The sequence below is a fragment of the Schistocerca cancellata genome, chromosome 6 (assembly GCF_023864275.1).
Source record: "Schistocerca cancellata isolate TAMUIC-IGC-003103 chromosome 6, iqSchCanc2.1, whole genome shotgun sequence".
Taxonomy (NCBI): Eukaryota; Metazoa; Arthropoda; class Insecta; order Orthoptera; family Acrididae; genus Schistocerca; species Schistocerca cancellata.
Window position 1 is genome coordinate 676,823,243 of NC_064631.1, and position 25,858 is coordinate 676,849,100.

Sequence of the window (25,858 nt, forward strand, 5' to 3'; positions counted from 1 at the left end):
CTGTAGTATTAACACTTGAATTGCCAATTAGGTTGGTTGTTTTTTGGGGGAAGAGACCAAACAGCGAGGTCATCGGTCTCATCGGATTAGGGAAGGACAGGGAAGGAAGTCGGCCGTGCCCTTTCAGAGGAACCATCCCGGCATTTGCCTGGAGCGATTTAGGGAAATCACGGAAAATCTAAATCAGGATGGCCGGACGCGGGATTGAACCGTCGTCCTCCCGAATGCGAGTCCAGTGTGCTAACCACTGCGCCACCTCGCTCGGTCTGTATCAATTAGGACCCACTAATTGTTTAAGGTTTGGATTGTTATGTGTCATATGTATTGAAGAATAAAGATTTTTTTTTTAAAAAAAAAGAGAGTTCTAGGGGACTGATCACCTCAGATGTTGAGTCCCATAGTTCTCAGAGCCATTTGAACCATTTTGTAAGGCTGAGTAATTAGCCAGTAAATAAAAGAGTTTGTCGTCTTGCAGGTGCGGCGCAGCAGCGAGAGGAGGCCCGCTTCCGGCAGCAGGCGAGCAGTTCGACGACGACGACGACGACGACGACGACCACGACGAGCACGGCGAAGCCGGCGCCGCACCAGCCGCCGCTGTCGGTCTTCATGGACGGCGCGGCGTCGGCGTCCTCGGGGCGGCACGACGTGCGGCTGGCGGACGTGGTGGCGGCGCTGCGGCACGCGCAGACCATCGCCGTGCTGGAGGAGGCGGGCCCGCACGCGCCGCGGGTCTTCGTGGGGCCGTCGACGCTCAGCCCGCCCGACGGCTACGCCAAGTTCGAGCTGCCCTACCTGTCGGCGCTCGAGTCGAACCGCGTGGAGCGCAAAGTGGTGGACGAGCGGCCGCCCTTCTTCGTGGCGCCGCTGAGCTTCAAGCCGCCGCAGGGCTACTCCAAGATCCCGTTCCCCGCGCCGCACGTCGGCTCCGTCGTGGTCGCCAACGAGCTGACCCCGGGCCGCGCGGACGCCGCGGGCGGCGAGGCGAAGCGCCAGCTGTCGCAGGGCTACAGCCTGCCCGCCGAGCTGCCGCCCATCAGCCCGCAGCTGCCGGCGCTCGTCAACTCGCTGGCGCAGCCCCAGCAGCAGCGACCCCAGCAGCAGCAGCAGCAGCAGCCTCAGCAGCAGAGCAACGTGCTGCTGGTGCCCTCCATCCCCCTGCGCGGCAGCGGCCCGGGCTCCTCTGCGGGTGGCAGACAGTTCGTCTCCACCACCGTCGCGCCTCTGCTCGACGTCCAGCCGGTGTTCCAGCGGGGCAGGCTACCCGCCGGCGACCAGTCGGGAGGCAGATTCGTCCAGAAATCCACGACCGTCTCGCCGCAACAGTACCGACCGGCACCGCAACAGCAACAACCCGGTCCGGCGCAGTCCTCCCAGCTGTCCGGCGAAGAAGTGGAATACTCGGACGAGCTCGAGTACGAGGACGAGGAGGACGAAGCCGAGAAGGGGAGCCCCTACCAGCAGCCGCAACAGCAGGCCGGCCAGGTCCGGGGTCAGAACCAGTTCTCGGTCGTGCAGACCAGCCCTTCGCCCGCACCGCAGCAGCCCGTCACCCGACCGCCGACGTTCGTGTCTACCCCGGAACCGGCCGCAGTTTCCGCCAGGGTACCGTACCGGCAGCAGCAGAGGACGCAGTCGCGTGACAGCCAGTCGGAAGCGGACCGCGCCGTTAACGACGCGCAGCTCAGACAGCTCACTGCGCAAGGACATTTCCCGGCTTCGGCCGTGACGAGCCAGCCGGTACAACAGCAGCCGTCGACCACCGTAACTGCGGCACCTGTTGCCGACCTCAGACAACAGTACCAGACACCGAGAGACCAATACGTCGTGCAGAGAGGCCGACAAGGCCAGAGACCGTCACAAAACGCGTATCGAGATAGCACTAACGACGAGTTTGCGATCAGCACGCAACAGCCCCTCACGCAGTCTGGTGCCCAGCAGCAGCAGCAGTTCACCCAGGACGGACAGCAGTACCAGCCAGTAGAGGCGTACCAGTCCAGTGCGGGACTGGGACCTGCGGCATCGTCGACGGCACGCCCTGCCGTCGCATCTAGTCCCAGGTCTGCTGCCGCTAGAGGCCAGTCGCAGGCAGAAGAGGCGCCACTGTACCTCGTGCCACAGTCCGATCGCCACTCCGGTCAGATCTCCACTACGAGCCGGCCCGTTAGCTCGACAGGCCGTTCCTCTGGCCAGAGGGGTCGCTTCCAGACAAATGACTTTCCCCAGTTTGTTGCCCCAGAAAACGAACAATTCTCTATTAGGGGGCATGCACAACTGGAGTCTACAACAATAAATGCTCAGCCACAATTGCAGTCACTTCCTCCAGAAGATGGGCAACGCTATTTCCCTCGAGACGAGGCAGCTCCTGAACCTGCTCGTTTCCCGGTTGCACAGACTTTCACTCAGACAGGTGGCGTCAGATCGAACGCACCCAACACAGCCGACGCTACCGTCGATTCACAGTACTTTGCTCAAAATGACCAGTTCGACACGCAGAGAGGCCAACAAGTCTCTAGTGGCCGCTTCCCAGTAGAATCTTCGTCACCTCAGCCCCAATCGGTAGCACAGACAGTGGGCGAACACTCTGCCAACTCTGGACTTCTGCAAGAGCAGCAGCTCTACAAAGATGACTATAATCGTCACCAACAGCAAAGTGATGTGCAGCAGCAGCAGTCATACTTCTCAGTCGATGGAGGCAGTCTGCAGCCTCAGCAGACCTACGACATCGGCGGACAAGGACTCCAACAGCCGCTGCTGACACAGCCACAGCTACCGTTCGTTGCAGAAGAGCCAACATCCACGACGACCACTTCGACAACGACGACTACGACGACAACTACGACACCTGCCCCCACAGCGGCCCCATCCAGGAGAGGACAGTTCCGCACTCGCCAGAGGCAGAACACTGCCACTTATAACAATGGCTTCGGCAGCACCCAGCAGCGGGAGTCAGCGACGACGACCACGACTACATTCGCCCCACGAAGGACACAGTCATCTCGTGGGCGCCGTCCAAACCACAGGGGACGCAACGGTTACCAATCCACCACAACTACAACGTCGACTACGACTACCACGACAGAGTACCCCACATACGTGTCTGGCAGTCAGCAGCCACAGCTCGATCCGTACTCATCTCTTTCGCTGCCACAGCAGCCTTCTCTGGTGGATGCGTATCAGCCACAAGGCTCCAGTTCGGCACAAGAGCTGCCACAGAAGCAACCACAGGGAGGTATCCTGAACCCCTTGGACTTTGCACCTCCCCAGCCACAGGGTGGAGTTCAGGCATCCCAAGGCAGCGACACCTTCTACAGTACAGGTGGGACAGGGGCGAGCCCATCACCTCAGCCCGATGCACCAGTGGTTGGCGTACCTGCTAATACCATCAGCTATCAGCCAGAGCGGCAGCAGTACTCTACACCGCGCTCTGCATCTTCTGGGAGGAATGGAGACAGAGGAGAAGAAACAGGTAATTTCCAGCAGCAGAGACCATCTACATCTGACAGCTCTTCCAGAAGAGGGGGTTCGAATCGAAACCAGCGCTTACGAGGGCGAGGCAACAGCAGGTTCCAGGTGCAGCAAGGAGACTATCAGGAATTTTCTAGAACTTCAGATACTCAGCGGCGTACGACAACGTCCAGGTCAGTGGAACCGGAAAATGTGCCGAGCAGAGCTGTCGCCTCTGCATCTGTTGGGGAAGGCCGATACTCGGGCGCCCCTGTTCAGTACCAAACTTCAACCGAGAGTATCATCATCCCCACACAACGTCCTGTAGCAACCTCTCCTTCATTTGCGTACGAACCCAGCTCCGAAACCTCCATCAGTCCATCAGGAGGTAGCAGGCTGTCAGAGTACCAGCCAGCCGACACGTACCAGGGTACTGAGAAACAGACGTACTCACAACAGGATGGCCAGAGCTCGGCTTACCAGCCGCAAGAGCAGACGCCGTCCAGCCCTCTGTACTCTCCGTCGGGATACAGCACCACAGAGTCTGCTACGCTGCAGCAGCAGCAGCAGCAGGTGGCAGGGCAAGGCCAAGTGCAGTATGACAACGTGAGCAGCCAACAAGGCGTAGTACTTCCGTCTATCGAGGAGCCACCAGCGGGGCAGGACCAGTTTCCCAAATACTCAGCGGTGCAGAGGGGCCGGGGCAGACAGCAGCAACAGCAGCAGCCACAGCAGCAGCATCTGGACTCATTCCCATTGATTTCCTACGACGACAACTCAGCCGGCGCGCAACCGCATCAGCCACCACTGTACAGTGACGCGGCAGAAGGTCAGTACGACCCGTACAGCCGAGCACAGTTCGGCCAAGACGGCCCACTGCAGTACGACTCGACGAGCACGGCAGAAGCCAGCTCGACCAGCACGACCACGACCACTACGACGACCACGACGACGCCTCCGGCACCGCTGTCGGAAGACGATTTCCGACCGACGCGCGTGAGGAGTCGAACGCGCGGTCGTACGCGTGCCAGGGCGCGCACGCAGACCCCTTCGGAGCCCGAAAACTACCCCTCCGCGTTCCCGGCGAGGGCCACGCAGCCGACGTACCAGCCGGAGGCGAGCCCCAGGACCACGTACCAGCCGCCGGTGGCCACCAGGCCGCCGACCACCACTACCACACCCCCGCCACCACCCCCGCCGCCCCTCCCGGAGGACGACGAGGACGAGGACTACGGCTTCATCCGGCCCATCGAAACGATCGGGCAGCCGTACCGCGGCGGCGCGGCGCACCAGCCCCTGGTGTCGGCCGGTAGGGCGGCGCTCTACCGGGACAGCGACGACGTGCCGAGGCAGCGGCCGCGCTCTAGGCAGCCCGGCCGGGGGGCGGCGGCGCGGCGCCAGACCACCACGACGGCGGCGCCGCAGCCGGACCGCGTCTACACCGTGCGCCCCACCAGGCGGCCCGTGCAGCCCGTCAAGATCACCAGCGTGAGAGGCCGCATCCGCCGCCCCACCACGCCACACTCCGTCCACCACCTCACCACCACCACCGAGGAGGCCACCGACGCCTACGAGGTCAGTTAAGGACTTCTGCTTGTAAACTGTCAATCCATCTAACTACAGACCTATATCACTGACGTCGGTTTGCAGTAGGGTTTTGGAGCATATACTGTATTCAAACATTATGAATCACCTCGAAGGGAACGATCTATTGATACGTAATCAGCACGGTTTCAGAAAACATCGTTCTTGTGCAACGCAGCTAGCACTTAATTCGCACGAAGTAATGGCCGCTATCGACAGGGGATCTCAAGTTGATTCCGTATTTCTAGATTTCCGGAAAGCTTTTGACTCCGTTCCTCACAAGCGACTTCTAATCGAGCTGCGGGCCTATGGGGTATCGTTTCAGTTGTGCGACTGGATTCCAGATTTCCTGTCAGGAAGGTCGCAGTTCGTAGTAATAGACGGCAAATCGTCGAGTAAAACTGAAGTGATATCAGGTGTTCCCCAGGGAAGCGTCCTGGGACCTCTGCTGTTCCTGATCTATATAAATGACCTGGGTGACAATCTGAGCAGTTCTCTTAGGTTGTTCGCAGATGATGCTGTAATTTACCGTCTAGTAAGGTCATCCGAAGAGCAGTATCAGTTGCAAAGCGATTTAGAAAAGATTGCTGTATGGTGTGGCAGGTGGCAGTTGACGCTAAATAACGAAAAGTGTGAGGTGATCCACATGAGTTCCAAAAGAAATCCGTTGGAATTCGGTTACTCGATTAATAGTACAATTCTCAAGGCTGTCAATTCAACTAAGTACCTGGGTGTAAAAATTACGAACAACTTCAGTTGGAAAGACCACATAGATAATATTGTGGGGAAGGCGAGCCAAAGGTTGCGTTTCATTGGCAGGACACTTAGAAGATGCAACAAGTCCACTAAAGAGACAGCTTACACTACACTCGTTCGTCCTCTGTTAGAATATTGCTGCGCGGTGTGGGATCCTTACCAGTTGGGATTGACGGAGGACATCGAAAGGGTGCAAAAAAGGGCAGCTCGTTTTGTATTATCACGTAATGGGGGAGAGGGTGTGGCAGATACGATACGCCAGTTGGGATGGAAGTCATTACAGCAAAGACGTTTTGTCGCGGCGAGATCTATTTACGAAATTTCAGATACCAACTTTCTCTTCCGAATGCGAAAATATTTTGTTGAGCCCAACCTACATAGGTAGGAATGACCATCAAAATAAAATAAGAGAAATCAGAGCTCGAACAGAAAGGTATAGGTGTTCGTTTCTACCGCGCGCTGTTCGGGAGTGGAATGGTAGGGAGAGAGTATGATCGTGGTTCGATAAACCCTGTGCCAAGCACTTAAATGTTAATTGCACAGTAATCATGTAGATGTAGATGTAGAATACTTTTTGGGCGGTACTCACAATATTTTAACCATCGCATCCTTTATGATTCTTTTGACTGCGTAAGTCATTGTTTTTAATATTCCTAGAACAACGACATATTTTTAAAATCATAAATTCCATATCAAATTTTCTTCTTAAAATAAGGCACTGATACTTAACACTGTTTGCTGCAAACTTGGTGCACTTAATACGAGTTACCGCTGACTTGCCAGTGTTTATGTCCTGGGGGAGTTCACCATACATTTTTGCGAAAGCTTTCAATAACAGAAATTTAAAAAATCCGAATTGTTTCAGTGCACGATACTAAGATTTTCATTACCAAAATTTGAAATAAAAAAGTGTAACAAACCAAAAATTAATCTACGATTCAGCATAATACTGTATAAAGGTTGCCCTCACACTGCCATGTAAACTGACGTAAACTATGGTGAGGGACACGCCTTGAAATTGTCTACTTGCTTCATATTTGCCTGATTAGAAGTAACTGCTGAAGCGCATATGCATTCAGGGCAATATTCAGGATCATTATCTGTTATCTGAGTCGTAGTTATTCACATCATCCTCGAATTTTTACAGATCGCCTATCAAAAGCTTTCTCCTGGCACGAACCCCGCACTAATTATTACAATTACCCGCCATGGTTTTGGCACTTGCCGTCTTCTCCCCGTTAGTAGATGACGTTTTTTGTCCCATCCTGTATGAGGTATAAATCTTCGATATGGTGCCTCTTGAAACACCAAACGCTTCGGCTAAGGGAGCACCCACCATACAACCTCCAACACTTTCCCCGTGTTCGGGTTCACTTAGCTCCGGCACAATGTACTCACAACTACACGCGACAGTGTTCCGGCCACAACTGACACTTGCAACAGCGCTGTTCGAGGTCTAATATAACAGCGTAACCTGCAGGGTTGGGTAGAATCTGCATTTACCAGTTGTAGAAGTATGGAACCTGAATTTCCATGTACATGGTGCTAGCCCCCACTGTAGGGCCGGTGAGACCGCGTCTGCAGCGCCATCTGCTTCCTGTGACGGCTGACGACGAATGTCAACACACAGTAACCCAAGTTCCATACATTGGTGTCTGTTTCAAACCCGTAAACATGTCGAGTTTTGTGCCCTACGGACTGCACTGATTTTCTGTTATCATTTCAAGGAAACTGCTGCGGAATGGCATCGAATGCTTGTCGAAGCTTTCGGCGAACATTCTGTTGGGAAAACACAATATTACGAGTTGTTCAAAACATTCAAAACTAGTGATTTTGACGAGAGAAACGACGAGTGCGGGAAATCACCGAAAAAGTTCGAAAACAACGCACTGAAGGCCTTATTGGATTAACATGATACTCAGAGTCAACAGGAACTCGAGGAACAACTGAATGTGACGCAGAAAGCGGATTCTCTTCGGTTGGAAGCTACGGGAAAGGTGCAGAGAGTGGGAAAACGGGTTCCGCGTGAACTGAATGAGAGACAGCAAGCAAATCGAAAGGCTACATGTAAAATGCTGCATGCCACATGCAAAGGAAAGTCGTTTCTCCATCGAATAGTGACAGGTGATGAAAATTGATCCTAAGCGTCGTAAACCACAGGTGAATCCAGACAAACCATAGACATCCACTGCAAGACCAAATCGCTTTGGAAAGAAGACAATGCTCTGTGTTTGGTGGGATCAGAAGTGTGTCATCTATTATGAGCTGCTAAAACCTGGTGAAACCGTGAACACTGATCGCTACCAACAGAAAATGATCCATGTAATGCGAGTATTACGACCGGAATACGGAAAAAGGCAAGACAAAGTCATATTGCTCCGTGATAACACCCCATCACACATAGCAAAATGGGTCAGGGAAACGATCGAGGCGTTCAGTTGGGAAATACTAGGGCATGCGATTTATTCTCCAGATTTGGCTCCGTCCGATTATCATTTATTTCCGCCACTGGAACACAACCCCGCTGAACAACGCTTCAGTTCGTATGAAAATGGCTCGTTGACTGGTTGGTTTCAAAAGAAGAACTGTTGTTTTGGCGTGGCATTCATAGTCTGCCGGAGAGGTGGGAGAAGTGTGTAAATAGCAATGTAGGTTATTTCGAATAAAATATTGTTTATCAGTTTCAAACAACAGACGTGTAATTACTGCAACCAAATTCCGGTTTCATACTTCTACACGTGGTATGTCAGAGCGTGCATTATTCGCTGTTTCTCCTTATTTGTGTTCGACTCTTGTAACCGACTGGCCATTAAAATTACTACACCAAGAAGAAATGCAGATGATAAACGGGTATTCATTGAACAAATATATTATACTAGAACTGACATGTGATTACGTTTCCACGCAATTTGGATGCATAGATCCTGAGAAATCAGTACCCAGAACAACCATCTCTGGCCATAATAACGGCCTTGATACGCCTGGGCATTGAGTCAGACAGAGCTTGGATGGCGTGTACAGGTACAGCTGCCCATGCAGCTTCAACACGATACCACAGTACATCAAGAGTAGTGACTAGCGTATTGTGACGATCCAGTTGCTCGGCCACCATCGACCAGACGTTTTCAGTTGGTGAGAGATCTGGAGAATGTGCTGGCCAGGGCAGCAGTCGTACATTTTCTGTAACTGGAAAGCCCCGTACAGGACCTGAAACATGCGGTCGTACATTATTCTGCTGAAATGTAGGGTTTCACAGGGATCGAATGAAGGGTAGAGCCACAGGTCGTAACAATGAAATGTAACGTCCACTGTTCAAAGTGCCGTCAATGCGAACAAGAGGTGACCGAGACGTGTAACAAATGGCACCCCATACCATCACGCCGGGTGTTACACCAGCATGGCGATGACGAATACTCGCTTCCAATGTGCGTTCACCACGATGTCGCCAAAAACGGATGCGACCATCATGATGCTGTAAACAGAACCTGGATTCATCCGAAAGAAAGACGTTTTGCCATTCGTGCACCCAGGTTCGTCGTTGAGAACACCACCGCAGGCGCTCCTGTCTCTGTTGCAGCGTCAGGGGTAGCCGCAGCCAGGGTCTCCAAGCTGATAGTCCAAGTTCCTGGAAACGTCGTCGAACTGTTTGTGCAGATGGTTGTTGTCTTGCAAACATCCCCATCTGTTGACTCAGGGATCGAGACGTGGCTGCACGATCCGTTACAGCCATGCGGATAAGATGCCTGTCATCTCGACTGATGGTGATACGAGGCCGTTGGGATCCAGCACAGTGTTCCGTGTTACCCTCCTGAACCCACCGATTCCATATTCTGCTAACAGTCATTGGATGTCGACCAACGCGAGGAGCAATGTCGCAGTACGGTAAACCGCAATCGCGATAGGCTAGAATCTGACCTTAGTCAAAGTCGGAAACGTGATGGTACGTATTTCTCCTCCTTACACGAGGCATGAAAACAACGTTTCAGCAGGCAACGCCGGTCAACTGCTGTTTGTGTATGAAAAATCGGTTGGAAACTTTCCGTATGTGAGCACGTTGTAGGTGTCGCCACCGTCGCCAACCTTGTGTGAATGATCTGAAAAGCTAATCATTTGCATATCAGAGCATCTTCTTCCTGCCGGTTAAATTTCGCGTCTGTAGCACGTCATGTTCGTGGCGTAGCAATTTTTAAGGCCAGTAGTGTAGCTTTAGCTGGTAAGTGCCGTCGGAAAACAGAAGGTGTGCTATTGCCGCAACGCGTGCTGTTTGTCCGGCAGGCGCCTTCGTGGTCGGCGTCGCGCCGGCGCCCCGTGGGCTCGGCGGCGTCGGCGGCGTCTCCGGCTCCCAGCTTTGCCGCCGCGTCCTCGGCGGGAGACGCGCTGGCGCAGCGCGGCCGCCAGCCGCAACAGCCGCAGCAGTACCTGCAGGAGGAGTCGCAGGACAAGCAGCAGCCGCAGCCGCAGCCGCAGCCGCAGCAGCAGCTGCCGCCGCTGTCGGACGCGGTGGACGCGCCCCTGGACTACCAGGAGCACCAGCAGCAGCTGCTGGAGGCGGCCGCCTTCCGGCCGTCCGCGCCCGACTACAGCCAGCCGCTGGCGGCCGTGGGCCGCGGCCGCGCCACCTTCGCCCAGGAGCTGGAGGACGGCGGCGCCGAGAGCCAGTGGGCGCCCAGCTTCCCCGTCAACGCGGTGCACCGCCCGCAGCTGCGCCACCGGCAGCGCACCCGCCGCCCGCTTCACGCCGCCGACGGCGAGGCCGGGACGGGCGCGCCGCATCCAGCCGGCCCCGCCACGGAGCCTCACACCGGCGAGGGTGGCACGCGGACCCCTAGCGCGGACCCGCCGGCAAACGGCACCGCCGCGGGCTTGCAGGCGGCCGGCTCCAGTGCCGAACCCCAGGGTCACGCTGCCAGCACGGAGGAGGTGCCGGTGCAGCAGGACGCAACGACGGCCACCCAGGCGACAGCGGCGGATGCTGACGTCACACACACGTCCGCCTCTACGTCCACCCCCACAACGACACCCACATCGCAGAGCACGGCAGCGAGCGCTGCCTCCACGCACAGGCGGGTACGTCTCTTCCACCTCTTGTAGGTACCTTAGAGAGAGAGAGAGAGAGAGAGAGTGTGTGTGTGTGTGTGTGTGTGTGTGTGTGTGTGGGTGGGTGTGTGTGTGTGTGTGTGTGTGTGTGTGTGTGTGTGTGTGTGTGCCGGTAGGGGAGGGGGGGGGGCAGCGACACCTTATGGGCACTCAAGGTCGAGGTTATCAGTGCCCTTCCCAAAATTAGCAGAAACGACTGTGGTTAAAACGGTTGAAAGTCATATACTGATGTGGCACAGTCATGGGATAGTGATACGCACGTATACAGGCGCTTCAGTCTAAAAGAGCAGTTCATTGGAGGAGCTGTCATTTGTACTCAGGAAAGTCGGGTACGTCTCCTCCACTCTCATAGGTACCTTAGAGAGTGAGTGTGAGTGTGTGTGTGTGTGTGTGTGTGTGTGTGTGTTTGTGTTTGTGTGTGTGTGTGTGTGTGTGTGTGTGTGTGTGTGCTGGTAGCGGAGGGGGGGGGGGGGCAGCTACACCTTATGGGCACTCTAGGTCGAGGTTATCAGTGCCCTTCCCAAAATTAGCAGAAACGACTGTGGTTAAAACGCTTGAAAGACATACACTGATGTGGCACGCTCATGGGATAGCGATATGCACGCATACAGGCGCTGCAGTCTAAAAGGGCGGTTCATTGGAGGAGCCGTCATTTGTACTCACGTGATTCATATGAAAAGGTTTCCGACGTGATCATTGCCGCTCGACGGCAATTAACAGTCTTTGAACGCGGAATGGTAGTTGGAGCTAGACGCACGGGTCATTCCATTTCGGAAACAGTTAGGGAATTCAATATTCTGAGATCCACAGTGTCAAAAGTTGTAACACCCTACCCGTTGCTTGTCCGATTTTTCCGCGTGTTCGTCCCTGACAAACAACTGACAGAGAAATTGGGAGTGGAACTGTATGCAAAAATGGATAACGCTAGATTTAAATGTGGCCCTGTCACCCCTAATTAATCTGCGGTGGTCGTGTCGGCGATAAATCATACCTATTTTTACTTCCAAACAAGAACGATCACGAACACTTAGGGCGTTCAATGACATCAAAAACATACACAAAAATAAAATAAAGCAAAAGGGTGAATTCAGGATCAACTACTGAAAGTAAAGGCTCTACTGAATCACAATAATTTCATTATAACCTTCACATCAATGCTGAATAAAACACAATGAACAATTTACAAATTATCCTCCTAACTGGCATTGGCAGTAAACTGTGTTAACATCGGTCCAAAACACAATCTCTTATAACTTATATACGAAGAACCACTACACCCCAAAATACCGTGAAACCACTGTGGAAACAGCAATTGCACATGATCCAACTATTTAACGTTACTCCTAACACAGGCCGAAGTGGGAGCGATCTCACCGTAATATTCCTGTTGTAGCGGCGGTCTCCGACAACGACGGCGCGGGCGTGCAGTCGGTGTGTGGCGTCTCGGAAAGTACAATCCTACAGTATACGAACAACAGACTGCTGTCCGTAATCTTCTCTAATTGCGACAATGTTTCCGTCAGCAATCAACTGGCGCGGCTAACGTCCTCTCAGAACGAAAGACCAAGAGGGAAGACGACTTGGTTAACCTCCTCTCAGTACGAGAGCCCAGAACTGAAGACCGCTACCGAGAGTCAAGCAAGATTGCTCTTCACCTCTGTTTTCCCACCTTAACTTTTCCCGAGCGAATCACTAGAAGCTCTCAAAATACCCAGTTTGCCAGTGCCGACCAATGTAAGGCCTGAGAATAGAACTCTTTTCCACAATTCTTTTATTTCTACAAAATTTCACAAGTAGACTCCGCCCACGCCGGCTGGGAAGAACCACAGCTGTGGGCAATATTATGTTTACTGGAAGTTTTCTCCCAAGAGACCACTCGAGATTTTCCCAGCAAGATTCCCCGTTGTAGCAAACACAGACTCTTGCATTGAAAGTTTTGTTATTCGGAACGCCTGGCCTGCCCCCACTTGAGTTACTCGAAGGCGTAAAATTAGTGGGATATAGGCGAGAGCAAGCACAGGAAAGCCCGGCAAGCTACCCACTGCTCTAGTTTGGTAAACACTTGAACACCTGCAGCCGCGCGTCCCTCAGAGGCTGGCGGCCACTGTGGCCTCTCTAAACGGATTACAGAACTTCCCCAGTTCACCATTCATACCGTCAGGCTGTGGCCTTCGGCGGCTAGCCGGGGACGTAGCCGAGCTCTGTCTCGCAGTCTGCCTTTCCGCAAAATCTTATAATTACAAAATCGCGGAATTCTCGCCTGCCGATGCGTTTCCACATAGATTTCCTACTCCGTAATTTAGAGTATTACTCCAACAAAACCTTAAGTGTCATGTTAAATGGACTCATGTAAGGTGCAAGGCCGTTGCCACCTTACAAAGGATGCCGAGAATACCAAATTTTAGGCATTATCCCTCACCATGGGCAACGCTGTGACTGACGGCCTTCACTTCACGACTGAAAGCAGCGACGTTTCCATAGAATCTCAGTCCAAACAGAAATGCGACACTGCTTGAAATAATCGCAGAAATCAATGTGGAACGCACGATGAACGTATCAGTTAGGACTGTGCAGCGAAAACTGGCTTTGGGGGCTACGGCAGCAGTCGATAGTACAACCAATAATATAGAAAATATGTGCAGTCACGAGGGCAGTCTAAATTCCGTACCACTAGCTAGCATGTTCAGACGAGAGAATGTGTATCAACACAATTAATAAAGCGCTGAGAGATTGGAGCGTTAGGATACAGATTCGCACCAGCGATTTAATTACTTGATTGACAAAGATTGTATTCTTTATAACAGAGATGAAGTAATCAAGCAAAAATTACATTAATTTATGTCCAAATTATAATGGACCTTTCCTTTTGCAGACAATATTCTTAGCAATCGGTCCATTCAGGTTCAGTCCCTGAGTAGATCGGTCGGTAATAGCACTGATTGTGATAGTAAACCTCCGAATTCGTGTCGCTGTCCAGTACACTGTTTTAATCTGCCAGGAAGCTTCCCAAACAGCATACAGTCCACTGCATAGTGAAAGATTCATTCTGGATTTGCAGCCTGACTGCATTTTAATTGATGCCAACACTGAAATTTGGCGACCGCAATTTGACAATTTATGAGTTGTTTACGTGTCTGTACATCAGTGTACTGAATTATTTCGGTGATCTACGAGTTGTTAGCGTCTCTGCACATCAGTGTACTGCATTATTTATGAGTATTTTGCAGGTCTGTAGACTATTTACTGTGACCTCAAGCATGGCAGGGTGAGTATTTTGTACCAGTGCAATAAATATACTATGTCAAATCCATTCCTAAATAGTTCCAGCAGCCCAGAACATTTGAGTTATTTTCCTGCCATTTTTCTCCTCCAGACCGCCATCTTGGATTACATCATGGGAGGGGCGATGACACCCTCTGGTGGTGGTCTGTGTACTAGGTCAGTTGGACTCTGGAACTCAGGGTGGACACACTAGATGGTGGTACTGCCTCGAATTGTTTAAAGACTGAAAAGACTTATGTCCATCCTACCCAGTACAGGCTGAGTCCTTTCCCAGCCAATTCCTAGGAAGAGGTGCTGGTCTGATGACTTAAGTTGGGGGAGGTAGCCCAACTGACCTTTTTTCCCGCCAAAATTTGAATTTCCCGCCATGACATCATTGTGACACTGCCATATCTATCACCGCCATCTTGAATAAATTTGGCAACAATGGTGAGTGGGGTAGTATGAACATTGTTCTACTACTCACTATCACTAAATGATGAGACTGTGAGCACACAAGAGTTTTTTTTTGCAGTACTGTACTGACAACTGCACAAGGGCGGTTTGTTCCAATCCATTGTGTCAATCAACAGAGCTTACACAAAATAAGGTGGCAGTTGCGGTGCAGAAACTCATTTTCGTTCTGACCACGGGCCGAGGCCACCCTGTTGTTCTGAATGAGCGCCAGGCTCGTTGCCTGTCGCTCACTGCCATTCTCATTGCCTTCTCTTCGCTGAGCAGCAAGGCTTCACAGTCTTGACATCTAACAAGTGCAGGGACAGTTCTCTTAATCAGACACGGGTGATTATATGGAACATCATTACATTTATGTCGGAAAAGGCAAACAAGGAAGAGGTAATTGCATTAAAAACTGAGCTTTAAAGGGTTTTGGGAACTGCTAACTATTCAAGGCGCACAATAAAGAGGATGAAGGAGGGGACACTGTTGCAAGTACATTCTAAGACAAAAAAAAAAAGAGCCGACGCACCACAAAGGAAATATCTGAATGGTATAGGAATCAGTAGATGTGATGTACAATTTCAGAAAAACTGGACGATTTATTCAAGAGGAATAGCTTTACTAATTGAGCAAGTCATGCGTTGGTCCGCCTCTGACCCTTTTGCAAGAAGTTATTTGGCTTGGTATTGACTGACAGATTTGTTGGATGTCCTCCTGAGGGATACTGTGGATGATTCTGTTCAATTGGAGCATCAGATCGTCAAAATCCCGAGATGGTTGGAGGGCCCTACCCATAATGTTCCAAATCTTCTCAATTGTGGAGAAATCCGGCGACTTTGCGGGCCAAGATATGGTTTGCCAAGCACGAAGATAAGCAGTAGAAACTCTCACCGTGTGCCGGCAGGCATCATTTTGTTGAAATGTAAGACCAAGACGGTTTGCCACGAAGGGCAACAAAATGGGACGTAGAATATCATCGACGTACCGCTGTGCTATGAGTGTGCTGCGGATAATAACCAAAGGGGTCCTGCTATGAAAATAAATGGCGCGCCAGACAATTACTGGTTGGCTGGCGGTATGGCAGGCGACAGTCAGGTTTGTACTCCATCGCTGTTCGAGGCGTCTCCAGACACGTCTTCACTGATCATCGGATTCAGTCCAAAGCGATACTCACCACTGACGACAATTCTACTTCAGTCAGATTCCAGGTCGAATGCGGCCAACACCACTGAAAACGTTGTTTGTTGGCATGCAGAGGTCAATAGTAGCTGGTGCAAGGGGCGCCGTAAGCTCTGCCCCCTTTCTGTGAGCCGCCTATTAATGGTCCTTTCGGTCACCGAAGCACCAGTTGGACGTCAGATCGATATAATGAGGATTTCGAAATGCCTCTCTGACTATTGTCCGATCCTCGCGTATGTCGTCCTTCTAGGTCGACCATTTCGGTTCTTGACGCCGTGTTCGTCGAATAGTAGCATCGCCCCTATTCAAATGTCGACAGATTCGTTCATTACCCCAAATGGCTTCTATGAGTCCAACTACATGTCCTCTCCTAAATTCTGACATCTGTGTATGTTGTTCATACGCCCTTTGTGAGACGTAGTCACCAACTGAGTAAACGGAATGAAATTCGCATAGACTTAATGCCCTGGTATAGACATGTCCCCTGTTTCAATGTTCTGACAAACATCTGCATAATGAAAGAGAGATAACGGACGGTGTAAATCAATAAATGAAATAGAGACAGATACATAGCTTTCGGGGATGATAGCTATAGTGCAATCCTATCATCCGATATATCGTTTGTTGAAATCGCATGAAGCAGTTAAAAGTTGTTGATTCAGAATTCATTGCTTAAATGTTTACTTACTGTGAAATGTTAACTTCTGTTGTTTTAAAGCTACTGAAATGTTGTGTCATTGGATATGCTTAATTTTTGTGAGATTGCATATGCATTCAGATTCGCTTTAATATGTAACTGTGACTTATTGTCGAAGTTCAGAAAGTGGTAATTTGGCCAAATTTAAGACTGTCTCACACTGCACCGTTTCTTGGAGCATTGTCTGTCCTCTTAAGCGACTGTCCATCGCCGAAATTCCCTGTAGTGTGACTTACCGACATCTGTTGCTTTGCTGCTAGTCTTTGTACCTGGGGCCGGTCGTACCATCACCAATGTGGAAGCCGGAACTGCTGCGGCATGACCTGAGACCTGGTCCCGCTAGGTTCAGCCGAACAAGAAGTTCGTCTTATCTCGTAACAGTAATGCGTGGCCGACTAGCTCGCCTAAATACATGCAACCTTACAGGGTATTGCCTAACAAGTTGTCAGGAGACTGACACATAATTTCCATGTGATCACTGTATTTAATTTTACATTTTCACTGTTGTTGTAAGTGACATTGTCTCCTATGCTAAATTTTTTCTACATTTTTCTGACATGAGGTTTCCTCCTGGCAGCCTAGGGTTGACCTTGTTTACCTCTAGTTAATCCTTTGTTTATGCGACTATTTCTTTTTCGGTACCCTAGTGAAAAACTATAGACTTTACACATCTGTATTTAACCAATTATTTGTCATACTGACATAACCTGTTAAGGGGACCACACCCTGCCTATCTAACCCATGTTAATTATGCAAGTGTTTGACCCATTTATGAAAACAACTGTTTGATGCAGGACCTTAATATTTTTACTGTGTGTTACATGATGCTAATAGTCAACTGTACTAAAATCTACTTTATCCATTTTATAGTTTTTAAGAAATACTTTTTTAAATTTATTAACAAAACATATTAAGTTTTTTCTGCAGAATATGTTTTTTTGTGAATTTCCTAATGGGGGAATATTAATGAATGTAGTACCAGAGGTGGCTTTTTATGTTCTGCAGACACTCTGAAAATTTCATTAATTTATCTATGATAGTCTCCGATATAATGGGGCATATGTACTGAAAATTTTAGTTTGCGGGAAATTGACTTTAAAGAAGAAACTTTTGAATTTTGTTACTTACAGTTAATTGAAACTGTCCTGCTGCATATGATGGCCCTTCTTTGGCCTCTAGCAGGTCTTCCAGCTTCTTTTTCACATTCCTGGATGTTTGTCTTGCTTTCTTGGCCATATTAGATGCAGACCTGTCTGCATCGGCTATCCTCATTTTGTCGTAATGTTGCAGCCCAGTGATCATATTTTCACCAGGATTAATTCCCAGCTTTTTCAGTATCCATCACTTTCCATTATTACCACAATTGAATGTAATAACAGCATGATGAACTCCTAGTTTCATTGTATGCATGCCTGCAAATACAGTTTTAGGAAGGCGGTTCCATATTATGCTGTTGAAACATTCATTTGAGTTTTGTGTCTGCCCATGTAGACATTTCCTTAGGAGGTCAGGACGAGCCAAGTCTCTGAAAATAGGTTTATAACAGCAGCAGGAAGAGAATGCTGGTGAGAATAAGATTCTCCAGTTGCCTGAGCCCTATTCTATTTGCACCACGAATTTTCTCCTGATGTACACAATCCATGACACGGCTTATCATCAGTAGAGGACCTATGGAAGAATATGGCCCGAGCATCTCTCTCCATTGCCTCCAGATTTTCTTTATTTCTCCTAATTGTCTGCCCATAGTATACCTGCAAGTTTTCTATAACAACTACTCGCAATCACACTTGTACAAAACTAACCGCCTGTCTGAAAGCGTGTTGCTTACAAACAGCAGAAAGAAAAGAATACCGACCGTTGCATTCCAAGGATAGCCAACACACTCTGGAGTAAAAAAAAAAAAAAATCCCTAACGTGCAATGTAAAGGATATAAAGATCTAAAATATATGCAGAAAAGTGGGTGACAGAAAAGTGGGCGTAGCATATAAACACACGTGGAAGGAAAGTGCTTTTTAAATGCTCGAAAAAAAATTTATCAGCAAAATCCTTTTCAGAGTGCTTAAATAAAACCTTAATCTATCTAAATACGATGAAAACCAAAAATCGATTTTTTTATTCGACCTGAACCACGGTGTGGTCCCCTTAATACAACCATTTGCAGAGTCGCTAGCTGTAGTTTCGAAGTGACACGAGATGTGTGTTTGTGCTAGGCGTCAGTTGTTGAACAGCAGGTATCCTCTGCTGCACAGTGGTGGCTGAGGCCGGAGCCCCCGCCGATACCGGTGTGCCTTCCACTGCTGCTCCGTCTGGGCAGATGCGTGACAATTTATTTTTCACGCACTACTCTACATTATGCCACTGCACTATCTAAGAGGAATGTTTCTTTTCACAGGGCAACCGGCGAGGAGCTTGGGTGCGAGTGCGAGCGAAGAAACGACCTCAAGACATTTTCGAGACAGCCGAGTCGCAGAATGTGGCTACAGTTGCCAATATGATTGCGACAGTCAACGAGAAGTCGCCGAGTCTTAACGTAATTCTGAGCTCTGGCGAGATCGTGACCATCGCGGACGCTCCAGATGCGAACACGAGACACAGTCCTGCGGTTATTGTGACCGAACCGTCGTGGTACGACGAAGAAAGGCCGCTCGCAGAAGAGCCGGCAGAAGTTCCAGCTGGCGGTGAGACTCTGGCACCCGTCTACCTGTGGGATGTCGCCGACACGTCGCAACCTGACGGCCGTACTTCAACAGGAGAAGGTGCGTCTTCGTCGGAGCGTTTGGACGACAGTGCAGAGACATCGGGAGCGGAGGTCGCGAGCGGCGAAGAGGTGACAGAGAGGCCCGCTTCCGTACTGCCGCCGCAGTCTTCGACGCAACCATCGCCGACGGACGCCACAGAAGAGGCTGTCAGCACAGACACGCCGGTACCGACAGTTTCGATAGGCGGAGCCTCAGGCGAGGAGAGTCACAAGGCAGACGACAGAGCTGTTGCGGAGACACGAGTACCGAGTGAGTCGACTGACGCGAGCGACTGGACCAGAGAAACTCTGCCGTCCGAGGGTGCAACGACCGAGCAGTACACGACAATAGAGTCGGAGGCGAAGGGCGCGAACACCACGGAGGGCGTCTGGAACCGCGGCGTGCCGCTGTCCAGCCTGGCGCTCACCGACCACAACCTGCGCGGAGTCTCTCTGGAGGACTTCCCGGCGGAGGAGGGGGATCGGGAGAACGAAGTGCAGGAGGCGGCCGCGCCGCAGCCCGCAAAGGTCCTCCGGACCTCCACCAAGGTCTCGCACGAGACCGAGATCTGCTACCGGGGGAGGTGCATCAAGACGAGGACGGCGGAGCCGCAAGAGCGGCTCGTCAGGCGGTGAGCCGCCACCACGCCGCTGTGCGGCGCTCCTTGTCTCGAGACTGTGTGTGTGTGTGTGACCGAACGAGTGTCGTGTTGTGCCTCCAGTGCTGACTGTGTCCACACGTTATTTATATACTACCTTTTTTTCAACTGACTGAATATTTAATTTGTAAAAAAAAATATTTAATTCTGATTTTCAGAATGAATAATTATCAACATTTGCTGTACTCGACCGTTATTCGTACAAAGCACATTCCACAAGTACATTTGTACAAAGACGCGCCACCAGTCATTTTTTACAAGTAAATTGCTTGGCAGAGTAACTAATATGCTCATGCTGCTTTTTATTATCATCATTGCAGTCACCTGTAACAAATTGTAATGTTGTAAAAAGTAAATGAAATACACGAGGTGAAGAAATTTTATTGTGGCGTCAGCATACTCACAGTTCCTCAGCAGTCCCTAAAACGCAGTTACAATATAGCACACACTAATTTTTGATACGTACGCGCCTGGATGGTAAGCAATACGACTACAGACGTAGTTTCAGCTTTGAGCACTCGACAGCGAGGTTATCTGTGACCAACCATGTATCAAAGCTGCTTTAAACGCGTAAAACATGGCCGTCCTTAGGCCCTGAGCTAGAACAGCGAGGTGTTGAGCTAAGGGGGACGTGGGGGTTACTCACGTTAGTCTCGTGGTGAATGACGAAATAGTTTTCAGACTGTATGACAGATGGCTCTGGGTACACTTGCTACTGGCCAGTATGCATTACACATTCTGGCTTTCTTCAAGCTGATCTGAACTGATACATCAGTCTGTTTAGCTGGCCACGATGTGAGTTCTGTTGGCGAAGTTCTGGTTTCTGGCGGGAGGTGAGGGGGTGGGGGGGACACCAGCTTGGAGCTTGGGTTCACCCTTGACGCAAAGTGTACTCAAAGCAATTATTAAAACATTCCATTTGTATTCGAATGCAAAGAGCATGCACTAATTATAATACACATGTCATTAAATGTCAGATTAGATTAGATTAGATTAGATTAATACTAGTTCCATGGATCATGAATACGATATTTCGTAATGATGTGGAACGAGTCGAATTTTCCAATACATGACATAATTAGGTTAATTTAACAACATACTTAAGTTAATATAACAACTTTATTTTTTTGTGTTTTTTCTTTATTTTTCATTTTTTTATATATATTTTTGTTTTGTTTTTTTTTTCTTAATTTATATCTAAAAATTCCTCTATGAAGTAGGAGTTGTCATTCAGAAATTCTTTTAATTTCTTCTTAAATACTTGTTGGTTATCTGTCAGACTTTTGATACTATTTGGTAAGTGACCAAAGACTTTAGTGCCAGTATAATTCACCCCTTTCTGTGCCAAAGTTAGATTTAATCTTGAATAGTGAAGATCGTCCTTTCTCCTAGTATTGTAGTTATGCACACTGCTATTACTTTTGAATTGGGTTTGGTTGTTAATAACAAATTTCATAAGAGAGTATATATACTGAGAAGCTACTATGAATATCCCTAGATCCTTAAATAAATGTCTGCAGGATGATCTTGGGTGGACTCCAGCTATTATTCTGATTACACGCTTTTGTGCAATAAATACTTTATTCCTCAGTGATGAATTACCCCAAAATATGATGCCATATGCAAGCAATGAGTGAAAACAGGTGTAGTAAGCTAATTTACTAAGATGTTTATCACCAAAATTTGCAATGACCCTTATTGCATAAGTAGCTGAACTCAAACGTTTCAGCAAATCATCAATGTGTTTCTTCCAATTTAATCTCTCATCAATGGACATACCTAAAAATTTGGAATATTCTACCTTAGCTATATGCTTCTGATTAAGGTCTATATTTATTAATGGCGTCATACCATTCACTGTACGGAACTGTATGTACTGTGTCTTATCAAAATTCAGTGAGAGTCCGTTTACAAGGAACCACTTAGTAATTTTCTGAAAGACAGTATTGACAATTTCATCAGTTAATTCTTGTTTCTCAGGTGTGATTACTATACTTGTATCATCAGCAAAGAGAACTAACTTTGCCTCTTCATGAATATAGAATGGCAAGTCATTAATATATAATAAGAACAACAAAGGACCCAAGACTGACCCTTGTGGAACCCCATTCTTGATAGTTCCCCAGTTTGAGGAATGTGCTGATCTTTGCATGTTACGAGAACTACTTATTTCAACTTTCTGCACTCTTCCAGTTAGGTACGAATTAAACCATTTGTGCACTGTCCCACTCATGCCACAATACTTGAGCTTGTCTAGCAGAATTTCATGATTTACACAATCAAAAGCCTTTGAGAGATCACAAAAAATCCCAATGGGTGGTGTTCGGTTATTCAGATCATTCAAAATTTGACTGGTGAAAGCATATATGGCATTTTCTGTTGAAAAACCTTTCTGGAAACCAAACTGACATTTTGTTAGTACTTCATTTTTACAGATATGTGAAGCTACTCTTGAATACATTACTTTCTCAAAAATTTTGGATAAAGCTGTTAGAAGGGAGATTGGACGGTAATTGTTGACATCAGATCTATCCCCCTTTTTATGCAAAGGTATAACAATAGCATATTTCAGTCTATCAGGGAAAATGCCCTGTTCCAGAGAGCTATTACACAGGTGGCTGAGAATCTTACTTATCTGTTGAGAACAAGCTTTTAGTATTTTGCTGGAAATGCCATCAATTCCATGTGAGTTTTTGCTTTTAAGCAAGTTTATTATTTTCCTAATTTCAGAGGGAGAAGTGGGTGAGATTTCAATTGTATCAAATTGCATAAGTATGGCCTCTTCCATTAACAGCCTAGCATCTTCTAATGAACACCTGGATCCTACTATATCCACGACATTTAGAAAATGATTATTAAAAATATTTTCAACTTCTGACTTTTTGTTCATAAAGCTTTCATTCAATTTGATGGTAATACTGTCTTCCTCTGCTCTTGGTTGACCTGTTTCTCTTTTAATAATATTCCAAATTGTTTTAATATTATTATCAGAGTTGCTGATTTCAGACATGATACACATACTCCTGGATTTTTTTAATAACTTTTCTTAATATAACACAGTAGTTTTTATAATTTTTGATAGTTTCTGGGTCACTACTCTTTCTTGCTGTCAGATACATTTCCCTTTTCCGGTTACAAGATATTTTTATACCCTTAGTAAGCCATGGTTTGTTACAAGGTTTCTTACGAGTATATTTAACTATTTTCTTGGGGAAGCAGTTTTCAAATGCATTTACAAAAATGTCATGAAATAAATTATATTTTAAATTGGCATCAGGTTCATGGTACACCTCATCCCAGTCTAACTGCTGTAGGCTTTCCCTGAAATTTGCAATTGTTAAATCGTTGACTGAACGTACTACTTTGGAGGACTGTTTAGTATTGCTGAATGGAGCTATGTCATATGTTGTAACTAGCTGTGCACCATGATCAGAAAGACCATTCTCAACAGGCTGAGCATTTATCTGGTTAAACTTATCTTGGTCTATAAAGAAGTTATCTATCAGTGAGCTGCTATCCTTTACCACCCGAGTAGGAAAATCAATAACAGGTGTCAAATTGAAAGAACCGAGTAATACTTCAAGGTCATTTTTCCTATTACCCTCTTTCAGAGAATCTACATTGAAGTCCCCACAAATAATAATTTGCTTCCCCCTGTCTGACAGATAGCACAACAAGGAGTCCAATTTTTTCAGAAATAGATGAAAATTTCCTGATGGGGATGTATATACAGTTACAATTATAAATGTGCCTTTATTTAATTTAAGCTCACAGGCACATGCTTCTATATGTTTCTCTACACAAAACTTTTTTGTTTCTATACTTTTTGCACAATGATAACTTTTGACATATATGGCAACTCCTCCTTTCTCCATATTTTCTCTCATTACATGTGCAGAGAGCTTATAACCACTTACATTTACCTTATCCATATCGGTAACAATGTGATGCTCAGACAGGCATAGTATATCTATTTCATTCTCAGCTTCTAAATCTTCTAAACAAACCAGAAGCTCATCTACTTTATTCTTTAAACTCCCAATATTTTGATGAAATATACTTACATTATTTTTAATTATACTTTTATGAGAACCTTTCCTTATTCTAACATTTGCAGTTCTCTCCTGTCTGAGTTTCTCATTGTGCTTAGCCCTAGTTCCTATACCAGTGGTCACATGGTGTTCAGAGAGGCAGATTATGTCAATTGGGTTGGGCGACTTTAATTCATCAATGCAATTACCTAGGACTGAGATACAACTTGGTGGAGATAAAATTTCTGGTGATTGGTGAAAATTTATAATTGGTAGCTGTGATTGGTGATCCAATGTGCTAGAATTGTGCTGTTTAATTTCTTTCCTAAACTGAAGATTTGTTTCAATCCTGACCTCTCGTAGAACTTGACATCTTTCTGTCTTACCTATCCTAAAAAAGGTGCTGCTCCAACACCTGTAACCACTGGTATTTTGCCATTCATGGCAGTGCCTCCCCCCCTTAAATTTCCTGCTATTACCCCAGCCAGTTTCCCCTTCCCTTTCCTATTGTCTAAAACATTTGAAAACGGGTATAAGCGTATTTTTCAAATCATAATGGGGTTGTTTCTGGTTAAAATTTCTACTCAGTCCATACCTGAGGCACTTTATATGTTTCCAATTACATGTACGAGTACATTCGGATATTTCTCATCCCACACGGCTAATGAAGTGGAGTAATAACTTCAAATGTAGTACAGGATCAGACAGTGTGCTCCTTCTGATTCAGCAATAAACAAGTGTAGGCATCTGAAGATAGGCATAACGCCCCGAAACCCATCACGGCGGTAAAACAAAGCTTCTTAACACCTGTTTTTGTCTGGTTGCGTTCTTCATTAACAGTCCTTAATTGAATAACGTCTAGAGTCCAACAAAGATAAAAAAAATTGTACATTTCACATAGCCAACGAAAAAAGTGCACGAGTTACGTCAGATGAGAGTCGAGACCACGTCACGAACTGCTGATCATTGTCCACACCACGACCAATCAGTCGTTTCTAAGTGTTATGTTGTTCATAAATACCGAGATGCAAATGAAGATCTTTAGCGAAGGGATGAGCCAGTTTCACTATATACCCAAATTTACGTGTCTATTCCAAGACGAAAACAGGAGTCATTCAATGTAAATTGAGATTGCACAGAACAAATTAACGTTTGATAAGTCGTGCACCTGCTGCACAACAGTGCTACAATTTTCTGCGCAGCAGATTCATATATTGTGTCTATCCACTGTACCAATCAAAAAATATGGTTGCTTGTCACTAAAGACGTGTTTTTGACAATAACCATTCCGATCCTTACGCTGCTGTATAGAAAACTCGAAGAGACTCACTATGTTATCGTGCGTCACTATTCACGGCGGGTATAAGCAGTACGGTTTCTCTTTCAGTATTTCTGTAATACAAGGTGCCCCCCCCCCCCCCCCCGCCCCCCAGAGAGATTTACACTGCTTGAACTTAAATAACTCCAAAAAATAACAAAAACCATGATTTTTTAAGTTACACAGATGGTCACGTTATTACTGATGATGTTTTACTGTTGAGGATATTCAAAATGTTCTCTATCGACAGCAATACAGCGTCTGCAACGCTGCGGAACAGATCGACACACGTTTGTTACGGCTGCCATTGAAATGGATACACAGGCAGTCACGATTGCCTCTCTCATGGCATCCAGCGCGCATGCCTTCCACAGAAAGAAATGTAACGGCGTTAAATCGGGTGATGTTGGTGGAAACTCAACACTTCCTCGTCGACCTATCCTCCTCTAAACAATGTTTCGTCCACGAATTGCCGCACATCACGGTGCATGCATGGTCTTGTTGGGTGAAAAATGATCTTCACCTCGATACAGTTCGTAAAAACTGGTATCGTTCTTGCAACATGGTAAGGTGCTTTGCACCCGTTACTGTTCCTTCACAAAAGAACGGCTCTAAAAGCCATACCACATCAGACT

At 47.7% G+C, this 25,858-nt stretch overlaps 1 protein-coding gene across 1 annotated transcript in view; it reads left to right on the forward strand.

Moving 5' to 3' along the window:
• The window catches only part of LOC126088128 (mucin-19-like), a gene marked incomplete at its 5' end in the record, with an annotated part of 47,570 nt that extends 27,313 nt beyond the window's left edge, over nucleotides 1-20,257 (forward strand). The window contains 3 exons of the mRNA XM_049906241.1: nucleotides 476-5,019; nucleotides 10,060-10,851; nucleotides 18,871-20,257. Coding sequence (XP_049762198.1) covers nucleotides 476-5,019; nucleotides 10,060-10,851; nucleotides 18,871-19,851 — 6,317 coding nt within the window. The remainder of the gene's footprint in view (nucleotides 1-475; nucleotides 5,020-10,059; nucleotides 10,852-18,870) is intronic.
• Between the last annotated feature and the right edge of the window lie 5,601 nt (nucleotides 20,258-25,858).